The sequence below is a fragment of the Thalassophryne amazonica genome, chromosome 17, assembly GCF_902500255.1.
Source record: "Thalassophryne amazonica chromosome 17, fThaAma1.1, whole genome shotgun sequence".
NCBI lineage: Eukaryota > Metazoa > Chordata > Actinopteri > Batrachoidiformes > Batrachoididae > Thalassophryne > Thalassophryne amazonica.
Window position 1 is genome coordinate 9305820 of NC_047119.1, and position 13599 is coordinate 9319418.

At 41.5% G+C, this 13599-nt stretch overlaps 1 protein-coding gene across 9 annotated transcripts in view; it reads left to right on the top strand.

Annotated features, from left to right (window-relative positions):
- fcho2 (FCH and mu domain containing endocytic adaptor 2) overlaps positions 1–13599 on the top strand; it is a 107582-nt gene that overhangs the window by 31181 nt on the left and 62802 nt on the right. For all 9 annotated transcript variants that reach the window (XM_034193056.1, XM_034193059.1, XM_034193060.1 and 6 more), the window contains exon 2: positions 1743–1834. In XM_034193056.1, the coding sequence (XP_034048947.1) occupies positions 1743–1834 (92 nt within the window). The remainder of the gene's footprint in view (positions 1–1742; positions 1835–13599) is intronic.

The window sequence follows — 13599 nt, forward strand, 5'->3', positions numbered from 1 at the left end:
TCAGCACTTTGATAAAGCAATGCCATTTGAAATAGTTATTTTTGTTCTTTATTATAAACTGTTTTATACTTTATTATTTTATATTTCAACAGCCAAGGCACATTTGACAGTTTGTTGATTTTCAAGTATTTTAAGTTTTCAAATAATGTTCTGTTGTTAAATAAAGTGATGGAAGGAGAGAAAAATTGTTTCGTTTGTTGTAGGGCTTCGTTTGTTGAAGCCCTACACTGGGCCATTTGGATTGTAATTAAAGTGCACCCTAGCCAGCAGCTACTACGTAGCCAGTAAAGTGTGATGCTTGCTACATGACTTGAGTACCATTGAGCGGGTTGTGATCTAATATATAAGGCTGTCCGTGTGTGTGTGCTTTCAACCTAAGGGACCCAGTGACCAACCTAAGGGACCCAGTGACCATACCAAGTTTGGTGTCGATTGCTTAATTACTGTGGCTGTACATAGTGAACATAAACTGTGCCACATACATACATAGATTGCCTTTATATATATATATATGAGAGAGAGAGAATATCAGAACACAAAAGACATGTCAAGTGAATATCTCTGAATTTATTTACCAAAATGATTAGGGATAGGCTGATGCACAGTTTTACAGTTCTGATCAAATTCAATTACACAACTGCCGATACAGATTCCTATAAAAGAGCTCTTGCTGAACTTGTTAAAGCTTATTTGCCTTCCTATGCTGAGCAATCACAGGATATGAGCATGCTTTGTGTCCCCGGGGTCAGGAAGAAATCAGCAAGTTTTAGAGCCTATACTATGACTACTGTGCTAGTGCATTGTGGAGCAGTTCAGCTTTTGATATTAGAAAGTCCACTTCAGTTGAATCTTTTGAAGCAATTCTTAAAACTTATTTATGTTCTTTTGTTTACCATTAGTTTGTCATCACGGGTTGTTTTTTGTTTTTGGTTTTTTTTTCCCCCAACCACCAGAGATGCACTGATGCTGGTCCTGTTTACTTTGCTGGGAGCTGCCGGGGACTTGAGTATATGGGCATTGCCACAGAGGCAAATAAAGACAACCTGGAAGGAAAATGCATAGCATACTACATTTTCAACAGGAGGTGAATTAACAAGTTCACGCTGAAGTCTGAAGTCTTGGTCCCAGGTGTGCTTGCCTGTTATGAATTGGGTGTTTACTTTGGACTTTCACTACCAATCTGATGCCAAAACATGAAAGTGACACTGACTTTGTCTGGACTCTAACTACTAATACTGCAGCTATTACAGTAATATTGTGTCGTGCCTTTACCGTAAAGGATAAGGATCACCCTTAGTTTATCTAATAAAGTAGTTTTATGTTGTGCTTATTGTAATTGAGAAAAAAGTTGCTTCTTATTGAATAATTGAAGGATGTTTTTGCATTTTTAAATTGCAATTGGACACCGTTACCCACTGCCATGGTTACTGCAACACAGACGAGCAGGTGCTCGTCTGCTCATTCCTGACATTTTATCATTGAGCCTCTATTTGATGTGCTTAAAACGTGTTTGTTTTCTCAAACAATTATTACAATAATGGCAAAAATGAACATGATTGACCAGAAGCTACTGCAAATGCAGCAGGAAGCGACAGAAGCGATGACCGTGCTGCTGGCAGAAAAAGCATTTACGGTAATCCACTTGGGTGTTTAATATCTGAGGTATTTGTCATGTCATTGTTTGATGGACTTTGCTCTTATGATTGTTCTCCATGTGTTCTTTTTGTGTTTTTGAAATGCAGGGTGAAAAAAATAATGGCTTTGACGTGCTCTACCACAACATGAAGCATGGCCAAATTTCCTCCAAAGACCTGACAGACTTTATCAGAGAAAGGTGAGCAGACACCACCGATGCACTTTGTTAAAATTATTTTTATTTTGACAAGGCATTTGTTGCAGAGCCACTTGGTTCCGTAAGTAAGTAATAATTAAGTATTTAGCAGATGTCTTTCTGAGAATGCTGCAACAATATATTTGCAGTGTTTTTCTTGTTCCTACCTATACAGTATACTGAGATCAAAATAGGGTTGTACGATATTGGGAAAAGCTGGCATTGACATTTTTTTTCTGCAATATTTCCTAAGGTGTGGAAAAAATCGTTATTTTCACACATAACTTGAATAGCTTGATTGGAAAAGTGACTGATTCAAGAATGATGAGGGTGATTTTGTTGGAGAATGTATCGGCACAGAAAATGAAACAGGTGATTTTGTTGGAGAATGTGTCGGCACAGAAAATAAAACTTCTAAATTAACTCTGCAAGTAAATTTCAACAAATGACTTTTTTTTTCTCCTTTGGCCATCATCAAGCTTTCTGTACTTAACCAATGTTAAAACAGTCTTTTTCTCATGTTTTTGTATCACCATGGAGACCTTCTTTCACAGTCAAATACCACACAACGAAAACATACGGCTCTTCCGTTTTGACATTTCACAATAAAAGTCCTAAATGTAAATACTTCTGGCCATCAACTCCGAGCATTTTTCTCTGTTGAGGTTGGTTTGTGTGATGGTTAATTTTGATAGGCCTGTCTGCTACATGGACATTAGCTAGTTACTACGCTGTTGGGTTTTTGGGGAGATTGTTAACTTAAATAGGTGGAAAACTGATATTTAACACCGGTCCACTCTTACACCTGTCACATGTTGTTGTTGTTGTTGTTGTGTTTTTTTTTTTTTTTTTGCATTTCTAGGAAGTATTGTTAACTCTCAAGACAAAGGTTCCATTAAACAAATGTTTAGTGGCAGTGTTCTTATACACTTATATGCAGTGCAGTGCTTGCCATGTTGGGAAAAATGATAATGAACTGTTTTTGGGAAAACGTGACCTCTGGATCTGCATTGCAATCAGGTGATCATACCCTGCATTGTCCACACGCTTTTCAACTTGGCAGCTTTATGGGATTCTGAACACCAAAAGATGCAATCAGGCTTGAAGAGAACTTTGTCGCCTTTATGAGGTCTCCCACGGTTTCCGACGGTTTGATCTCTGGGAAGTGCATGGGCCATCAGCATTTTCAGCTGGGTGTTGCAATAACTTCATGGTGAACCTTTTATTTTATAGCATTCCACATGGTAACTATGCAACTTGATTGGTCTATGTTTCAGAACCCTGGGCATGCACAATGCAATCCTGAGTCAGCTTATCCTCAAATTTTGACATTTTCCTTTTCAGTAGAGGTTCCTTAAATACCAGTTGACCCTGCTATGGTTGGCTCTATAGCAGCAGTGGGTATTCAGCTAACATCTGGAAAGACAAAATAATTATTTGTAGTTAATGAGTAAAACATTGATAATTTCCTTCTACAAATGAATTAATCCTAACTAGTCTTAGTCAACCTAATTATGGGGGGTGGCACAGGGGTGAGGAGGGATATTATGGCCCCTGGAGTATTATTAATCCTCTTCACAGTGCCCAATAGTTCCACCAAGTTTCATAAAACTCAGTGGAGGTTATTAATGTGAAGTTGTAGTTGGTCATTGTATCTTTGTGCAAAAAAACTTATGTTTTCTGTTTCTTCAGCTTTGTAAAAGTTTGTAAAAACCATGTAACTGTAAGAATGGCCTAAACAGTGTCCTCTCTGAGTCTGGTCTGCTTGAGGTTTCTTCCTCAATATCATCAGAGGGAGTTTTTCCTTACCACTGTTCCCTGGGTGCTTGCTCTAGGGGTTGGTAAGGTTAGACCTTACTTGTGTAAAGCGCCTTGAGGCAGCTTTGTTGTGATTTGACACTATATAAATGAAATAAATTGAGCAAAGTCGGCTCTTTCTTATGAATGTTTTGTGTTTAATCTACCCATAAACTGGCATCATGTTATGTGCTAGTCTGTGCATTTTTAACTGTACCAAAATAAAAGCTTCTTTTCAGATATTTCCTACCTTTAATAAAGATTAACTTCATAGTATGAGAGCTCTGTGTTTATTACCTGCCACATGCTAGGGTGTTTATCAGGAATTTAGTGGTAAATTCCACTGTCAAGTTGCATTCCACTGAGACACTCACCCTCTACTGTGAAAATGAAGTCAAGCATTCTATAAACACTTGATTGTGAAATTTTTGTACAGAAATATATTGCAGTAGAAATGCTGTCCATGTATCCATCCAAAACTCATAATTTTTCATCGATTTGAGACACGTTTACCAAGGTCTAGGTTAACTTCAGTGATGAATGTCCTTATCCAAATACTGAAGGTCACAGAGCCAAAACTAGTGTCTGTGTGTGAGATGAAGACTGCACTCTCAGTACCTTTTCAAAGAAATAACACAGATTTATCAAATTAGAGCAAGAATACATGTCTTGAAGGTCTCGATCAAGTTTGATGATGGATGACCTTCACCTACTTTTGAAGGTTACATATCCCAAAATTGTGTCCTTGTATGATGAACACTGACCTTGCTACAAATTTCAAGGGATTTCATTTGCAGTAAGGATGCATCCCGTGAAGAGCTAGGTCAGGTTCCGTCTCCAGCACTGTAGCCTTCATGCCCCTTTCACTCTTGTTACAGTCTTATTATTATGACATGGCTGCATGTCTACTCACAAACAGGTATGGGACTACACACATTTCTGCAACAGGAGAGACGACGCCTTCAGGCCAATATCGCATTTTTTAATATACATTTTGAGGGCTTGCGCTGACGCCACCCTGACACAAAATCAACAAGGCTGGATGCAATATGTAAAATGTACCACGTCCCCAAGACACACATTCAAAAGTCGATTTTTAAAGTAACGTGGTCTCCGTTTTGTTTGATTTTCCTCACTCAATCAATCAATTTTTTTATATAGCGCCAAATCACAACAAACAGTTGCCCCAAGGCGCTTTATATTGTAAGGCAAGGCCATACAATAATTATGTAAAACCCCAACGGTCAAAACGACCCCCTGTGAGCAAGCACTTGGCTACAGTGGGAAGGAAAACTCCCTTTTAACAGGAAGAAACCTCCAGCAGAACGAGGCTCAGGGAGGGGCAGTCTTCTGCTGGGACTGGTTGGGGCTGAGGGAGAGAACCAGGAAAAAGACATGCTGTGGAGGGGAGCAGAGATCGATCACTAATGATTAAATGCAGAGTGGTGCATACAGAGCAAAAAGAGAAAGAAACAGTGCATCATGGGAACCCCCCAGCAGTCTACGTATATAGCAGCATAACTAAGGGATGGTTCAGGGTCACCTGATCCAGCCCTAACTATAAGCATTAACAAAAAGGAAAGTTTTAAGCCTAATCTTAAAAGTAGAGAGGGTGTCTGTCTCCCTGATCTGAATTGGGAGCTGGTTCCACAGGAGAGGAGCCTGAAAGCTGAAGGCTCTGCCTCCCATTCTACTCTTACAAACCCTAGGAACTACAAGTAAGCCTGCAGTCTGAGAGCGAAGCGCTCTATTGGGGTGATATGGTACTACGAGGTCCCTAAGATAAGATGGGACCTGATTATTCAAAACCTTATAAGTAAGAAGAAGAATTTTAAATTCTATTCTAGAATTAACAGGAAGCCAATGAAGAGAGGCCAATATGGGTGAGATATGCTCTCTCCTTCTAGTCCCCGTCAGTACTCTAGCTGCAGCATTTTGAATTAACTGAAGGCTTTTTAGGGAACTTTTAGGACAACCTGATAATAATGAATTACAATAGTCCAGCCTAGAGGAAATAAATGCATGAATTAGTTTTTCAGCATCACTCTGAGACAAGACCTTTCTGATTTTAGAGATATTGCGTAAATGCAAAAAAGCAGTCCTACATATTTGTTTAATATGCGCTTTGAATGACATATCCTGATCAAAAATGACTCCAAGATTTCTCACAGTATTACTAGAGGTCAGGGTAATGCCATCCAGAGTAAGGATCTGGTTAGACACCATGTTTCTAAGATTTGTGGGGCCAAGTACAATAACTTCAGTTTTATCTGAGTTTAAAAGCAGGAAATTAGAGGTCATCCATGTCTTTATGTCTGTAAGACAATCCTGCAGTTTAGCTAATTGGTGTGTGTCCTCTGGCTTCATGGATAGATAAAGCTGGGTATCATCTGCGTAACAATGAAAATTTAAGCAATACCGTCTAATAATACTGCCTAAGGGAAGCATGTATAAAGTGAATAAAATTGGTCCTAGCACAGAACCTTGTGGAACTCCATAATTAACTTTAGTCTGTGAAGAAGATTCCTCATTTACATGAACAAATTGTAATCTATTAGACAAATATGATTCAAACCACCGCAGCGCAGTGCCTTTAATACCTATGGCATGCTCTAATCTCTGTAATAAAATTTTATGGTCAACAGTATCAAAAGCAGCACTGAGGTCTAACAGAACAAGCACAGAGATGAGTCCACTGTCCGACGCCATAAGAACATCATTTGTAACCTTCACTAATGCTGTTTCTGTACTATGATGAATTTACAACTACCCTTTCAAGAATTTTTGAGAGAAAAGTAAGGTTGGAGATTGGCCTATAATTAGCTAAGATAGCTGGGTCAAGTGATGGCTTTTTAAGTAATGGTTTAATTACTGCCACCTTAAAAGCCTGTGGTACATAGCCAACTAACAAAGATAGATTGATCATATTTAAGATCGAAGCATTAAATAATGGTAGGGCTTCCTTGAGCAGCCTGGTAGGAATGGGGTCTAATAAACATGTTGATGGTTTGGATGAAATAACTAATGAAAATAACTCAGACAGAACAATCGGAGAGAAAGAGTCTAACCAAATACCGGCATCACTGAAAGCAGCCAAAGATAACGATACGTCTTTGGGATGGTTATGAGTAATTTTTTCTCTAATAGTTAAAATTTTGTTAGCAAAGAAAGTCATGAAGTCATTACTAGTTAAAGTTAATGGAATACTCAGCTCAATAGAGCTCTGACTCTTTGTCAGCCTGGCTACAGTGCTGAAAAGAAACCTGGGGTTGTTCTTATTTTCTTCAATTAGTGATGAGTAGAAAGATGTCCTAGCTTTACGGAGGGCTTTTTTATAGAGCAACAGACTCTTTTTCCAGGCTAAGTGAAGATCATCTAAATTAGTGAGACGCCATTTCCTCTCCAACTTACGGGTTATCGGCTTTAAGCTACGAGTTTGTGAGTTATACCACGGCGTCAGACACTTCTGATTTAAAGCTCTCTTTTTCAGAGGAGCTACAGCATCCAAAGTTGTCTTCAATGAGGATGTAAAACTATTGACGAGATACTCTATCTCCCTTACAGAGTTTAGGTAGCTACTCTGCACTGTGTTGGTATATGGCATTAGAGAACATAAAGAAGGAATCATATCCTTAAACCTAGTTACACCGCTTTCTGAAAGACTTCTAGTGTAATGAAACTTATTCCCCACTGCTGGGTAGTCCATCAGAGTAAATGTAAATGTTATTAAGAAATGATCAGACAGAAGGGAGTTTTCAGGGAATACTGTTAAGTCTTCTATTTCCATACCATAAGTCAGAACAAGATCTAAGATATGATTAAAGTGGTGGGTGGACTCATTTACTTTTTGAGCAAAGCCAATAGAGTCTAATAATAGATTAAATGCAGTGTTGAGGCCTTCAGGAAGCCACTTAGGAAGCGGAGTCAACCTGCTGTGTGTTTGAGCATAGATCTATGTAAGGCCACAAAGGGGGACAACATACAACAGCAAAATAGAATTTACATTTACGCTGTCTCACGGTGCTAAAGTCAGACACTGCTCTCTGCTGCTCACAGATTAAAGCTACTGTGTGTAGATTTTTTTTAATACGGCAGCAAACGCGATATCCATTCAAGATTCAAGGATTCAAAAGAATTGCTGCATTTAACCCATCCTAATTGCCAGTTAGGAGCAGAAGTCGCCTTTAGGCGCCCGGGGACCAGCTCCAGATGTATGTCCTGCCTTAGGTCAACAGCAGGGCTGAGCAAACCATGACCGGCCTCATGACGACAAAGGACACACACAAACAACACACATAAGCCGGCCCGGTACATGAACACATATAAAAAGCACACACAAGATAAGACTTGGGAAAGAAAAACCTTCATTGCTGCTGCATTGAATCATGCAGCAGCAATGCAGGAAAAAACCCATCAGCACAATGAACAATGATCACACACAACAGGACGAGAGACGACGACCGAGATTTGTAAGAGTCCAGTTATCAGACAGAACACCCGGAGGCCGCCTTTAGGCACCATCAACGGCCTTGCTCATCCGTTCTGGAGGGAGGAAGGGCCCAGCCCTGAACAGTCCACTGTCCACAGTCAACGTCAGAGCTGGAGAAGCTGAGGGCAGGGGAAGACCAGGGGGGGTGAGGCATGAGCGTTGTTCTTCTCCAGGAGGTTTTTATCACAGCGGCCTTGAAGTGCAGCTGTGTTTTGGGAAGCCGAATGAAAATCCAGATTAGCAGATGCCTGAAAGATTCCACATTCTGAGACAGAGTGGCTTCCAATACATCTGAATTAGGAGAGGAGATGTGGTCATTACTGACGATCAGTGCGGTTTTCCAGTGCAGCCATCCTACCAGAGATGGTTTCCAACGCGTGGTTAACACCCGCCGACTGAGCTGACACTGCCCTTCCAATCGAATCAATCATGTGGGGCAGCCTGGACAGGCCAGTTATTGCTGCTTCCACTTTCTTAATTTTCTGGTAAACCAGCGCTATGCCCGCTCCACACAGCAGAAACCCGGTCACCACCATGCCAAATATATACACATCTTCGACGTCCTCCACAGACAGCGTGTAAAGGCACATGACCTGCCATTTCCTCCAACTGTCCATCACGTAACCCATCACATGTGTCCCGGCAGGACAGGTCGGGTCCTCCGCTCCCGAATGTCTTGTAGAAAAAATAGTGTCAATTGCGTTCAGAGACCACTTTAACAGATCCATTTTTGCTGTTTCCAGAAGAGCAAAGCTGGCAGCCTCACAGACAACATGCCACAGAAGCAGGAAAGATAAGGAGGGAGGGAGAAGAGGAAAAATGCGACCGTCTCGGCTCGGAGGATTCTCCTCCTTGCTCTCGGAAATATTGTGGAAATATTCATGTTTTTAACATTTTAAACAGTATTTCTGAATAATATGTAACAGCAAATGACATGAAGTATAACAAAATAGTGAAATATGAAGTGTGCATCCTATTTAAATTAGATTGACTCAAGTGGCTCTCGCATGAAATAAAATTATGATTATTTATTTATTTTATTTTATTCTGCTTTACTTTAACACATTTCCAGCCCATTCTGAATGTGCAAAAGAAAAAAAAAAGTCTGTTTAATTTCAGAAGACCTGCAGTGTCGTGGATTTACTCAAATTTTTAGAATAGAATAGAATAATTCTTTATTGTCCACCGATGTGGAAAATTGTCTTCGGCTCACCAGCACAAAAAAGACAAAAAAACAGTCATAAAACATTCATACAAACACACGAATAAAACAAAAATAAGATACATAAAATACATGGAAGTAAAAGAAGAAATAGAATAAGACCTAGTAAGATAAATAAAACGTACAGTAAGATCTAATAAAATCAAATAAAACAGAAGTAAAGCAGTTCAGGTTTAATTTGTGGAGTGGTCACTTTTTTGAGTTCATTATGGTGACGGCATTTGGTATAAAAGATTTTTTGAAAGAACCTTTGGCCAGAGGAGCTCTGTAGCGCCTCCCAGACTTCAAGAGCTCAACCTGACAGGACAGAGGATGAGAGCTGTCTGCCAGGACTCTGAGCTTTCCTCCTCATCCTGTCAGTGTAAATGTGGGCCAGAGTCTTCTGGGGTTTTCCCACAATTTTCCCCGCCATTTTTACAATTCTATTTAATTTGTCCTTACATTTACAACTCAAGTGACCAAACCAAACACAAAGATGAAATGTTAAAATACTCTCAATATGTGCAGAATACACAAGCTCTAAAATCTGCAGATTAACACCAAGACAACTCAATCTTCTGAGAAGACTGAGTCGCTGTGAACATTTCTTAAAGATAAAATCAGTGTTTTCAAAGAAGCTCAAGTGACTATCAAGAACTGTACCAAGATATTTAAAAGTTTCAACCATTTCAACAAGCTGGCCATCGAGTGAAACTGGCTGCACGGTCAGTTCTTGCTTTGTGTGAAAAACAAGCTCCTTTGTCTTAGACACATTGATTTCCAGCTGGCTGTCGAGACACCAACCTTCAAGAGCCTTAATGTGAGCGAGATAGGAGGCTTCGCCAGAGGAGTCACACTTCTGTAGCAGGCCGACTAGGGCCATGTCATCCGCGTATTTAATCAGTTTAAAGTTTGTGTCATTAACTGCAAATTCATTTGTAAAAAGAGAGAAGAGCAGAGGTGAAAGAACGCTACCCTGTGAGCACAAACTCTTTGAGGGCGACAAGACAGAAAGTCTCTGATCCAGAGCATCAGGCCCTTTTCAACATTTAAATCAGCCAGCCTTTTCAGAAGAATATGTAATTTCATAGAATTAAAAGCTGCACTGAAGTCTACAAACAAAACCCGAGCATATGCTTTAGCAAGTGAAAGTTGCTTTGAGATCATGTTCAGCAAGATCAATCCGGCATCATCAGTACCTCTGTCCCTCTTATAGGCAAACTGCAGAGGGTCTAGTTCACTGACCACTGTGGTGGTCAGGACGTCAACTAAAACTCTCTCCATAGTTTTACATAATATGGAGGTTATGGCAATGGGCTGAAAATCTTCAAGTTTGCTTGCCCCTGGCTTTTTTGGTATAGGCCTTATTATGGAGAATTTCCAAGATTTGGGCACTCCTGTGACAAGAAGGGAATTAAACAATCTGGAAAAGACTCCTTTTAATTGAGGAGCACAGTCTTTGAGTAGACGGGCTTTCAGGCCATCTGGGCCAGTGGCCTTGTTTGGCTTCAGTTTAGAAAGACTTTTAGCCACGTCATCCTCAGTGATAGCTGTGGAAGCTCCTGCTGGAAGATTTTTACAGATCTCATCACATTCCTGTTTATCATCCACTTTATCAAATCTACAGAAGAAACGGTTTAACTCATCAACAAAACATTGATTAATGGTTGTAAGAGCATCACATTCTTACTGGATTTGCCCATCAGTGTATTTAGACCTTCCCAGGCTTGTTTTATATTGCCACTGAAAAATTTACTTTCTACTTTATTCTTGTACTCAATTTTTGCCTTAAATATATTCCCTCTCAGCTGTCTCCTTTTTTCCTACATTAATTGCACATTACCAGAGCAGAAGGCTGCCTCCTTTTCATTAAGACAGATTTTCAATTGTTTGGACACCCAGGGTTTGTTATTTGGGAATATTTTCACAGTTTTAGTCTCTGACACGTTATCCTCACAGAACTTAATATAAGACGTGATGGTGTCAGTGAGTTCATCTCCATCCAGACAGGATTCAAAGAAAATGTCCCAGTTTGTTTCATCAAAACAGTCTCTGAGTTGCTCTTTGCTTTCCTCGAACCACACCTGTACCTGCTTATTAACTGTTTTAATTCTTTTGACCACAGCTTTGTATTTAGGCAAAAGATGAATCACATTGTGGTCAGATTTTCCAAGAGGCAGTCTGCATACCGCTTTATAAACCTCTGGGATGTTGCCATAGCAACAGTCAAGCATCAGATGCAGACGTGTGGGACAGTCTACATATTGCTGTAGAGTGGGCAGGTGGTCAGACAGACTGCAGGAGTTAAAGTCACCCAGAATGAAAACAGGCTGGTCAGCAGAGCGGGTGAGTGTTGTGTGGGCCGCTGAAGAGAAGGTACTGCTGGCCCACCACCACCAGATGGCGCCCTGCTTGGAGTGCGGGCTTCAAGCACGAGAGGGCGCCGGAGCCACTGGGAGTGACAGCTGTCACTCTTCATCAGCACCAGCTGTCACTCAGCCAACTCATCACCATCTCCATAAAGGCCGGACTGCGACTCCACCTCCTCGCCGAGAAATCAACTACCAATCAGGTAATTTTCTCTGCTGACTCAAAACATTGAGTAATAATCTGAACTTCTTTGCAGCCGTTTTCCTGTGGTGTGTCCTTATCTGTGGGATTGGCGTTTGGTGTGATCAGCAACGGCTTCGCTTCACACCCCAACCAGATAAGTGGTTAGACAGGAGCTGCACGAGTGTGTGATTGGAGGTGGAGGTGCTCCCTCCTTACTGAATACAGACTGGGATTACTGAGTGTGCAACCTCACACTCATCAGGACTGTCTCTGTTCTCTGCCAGCAGTACCGGGTCTGACTGCTGAAGATAGCGGCCACCTGGGGCGCAGGGCTTGGCGGCTCCGGTGTTCTTCAGCTCCGTTGGCAGTGGAAGCTGTGTGGATCCGGCTCTTCTCTCGCCAGGCGTCTTCTATCGTCGAGCCTGCCCACACGTCACCTGATGTATGATTGACAGTCACTATATTGTTATTGTCTGTACATCGTTGTGTGATTCACAACATTAAATTGTTACTTTTGGCTTATCCATTGTCCGTTCTTTAATGCCCCCTGTTGTGGGTCCGTGTCACGACACTTTCACAACAGGTGAGTGCATTATTATAGCTCTCTGCTATTCTCTCTCCTGCTGCGTCGTCATCTGGACTGGGCACGTATACGAGAATGACAGTAATCTGTCCGAACTCCCACGGAAGATAAAAGGGTCTGAAGGATACAGTCAGTATCTCATAGTCAGGTGTGCATACTTGCTCTCGTATGCTGTATTGAGTGGCCCAGCTGTTATCCACAAACAAACACAGACCCCCTCCGATGGATTTGTGCGCAGTGCGCGCATCCCTGTCCGCTCTGACAGCGGTGTAGCCTGACAGGCTCGGTGTATCGTGATGATCTTTAAGCCATGTTTCCGTCAAACACACAAGATTACTCTGTCTAAATTCACTGTCATGCTCGGCTCTCAGCACAAGTTCATCGAGTTTATTGCTTACCAAGCGGACGTTAGACAGAGTGATGACAGGCAGCGGGAATCTGCTGCGGCGTCTCCAGAGTCGGTGCCTCACGCCTCCCCTGGAGCCACACTTTTTCCTCTTCCCCAGACATTTAAGAGGCCGTCGGATTTCCTGACAGTCCGCAGATAGACAAACTGAAGGAACCCCACCAGGTGAGCGAAGTGACAAAAGATGCTCTCTGGTGTAAGTAAGGAAGCTTTGCCGGCTTGTGAGGCAGCTCCCGTGTGCAAACGCTGATAGGCAGAAAATGATCCACAGCAGTGCGATTTTCATTGCGACGATAAGGTCCAAAGTGCAAAGTGCAGTGAAGTTCTGACAGGTCACATCCACATTAAACCAATGAACTGCTTAAAAAAATACGTTAAAACAAATTTAATAACGCTAACAGACAAACAGTGAAACAAACAGTGAGCGCAGGGTCAGCAGCAGGCCGCGCCCCCGGAAGTTTTCAAATATAAAACTACATAATTTTAGACACACTTTACTTTCATGGCTCCATTTGCTACACCACCTTTCTTTGCGCGCTGCAGCACCTTAGCAGCTCTGTGTACTGAATTTGGTACTCATGCTTGGTGCTGGGCCTCAGGACTCACATTTTTAGTACCTAGTGTGTCCCAAGACTCAGTGGCCAAACATTCTGGCCCTAACCTTGGATTATATTGGGAGCACAGTTGTGCAGTGGTTCAGTGGTTGGCACAGTCACTTTATTGTAGGTTTGACGGTTCA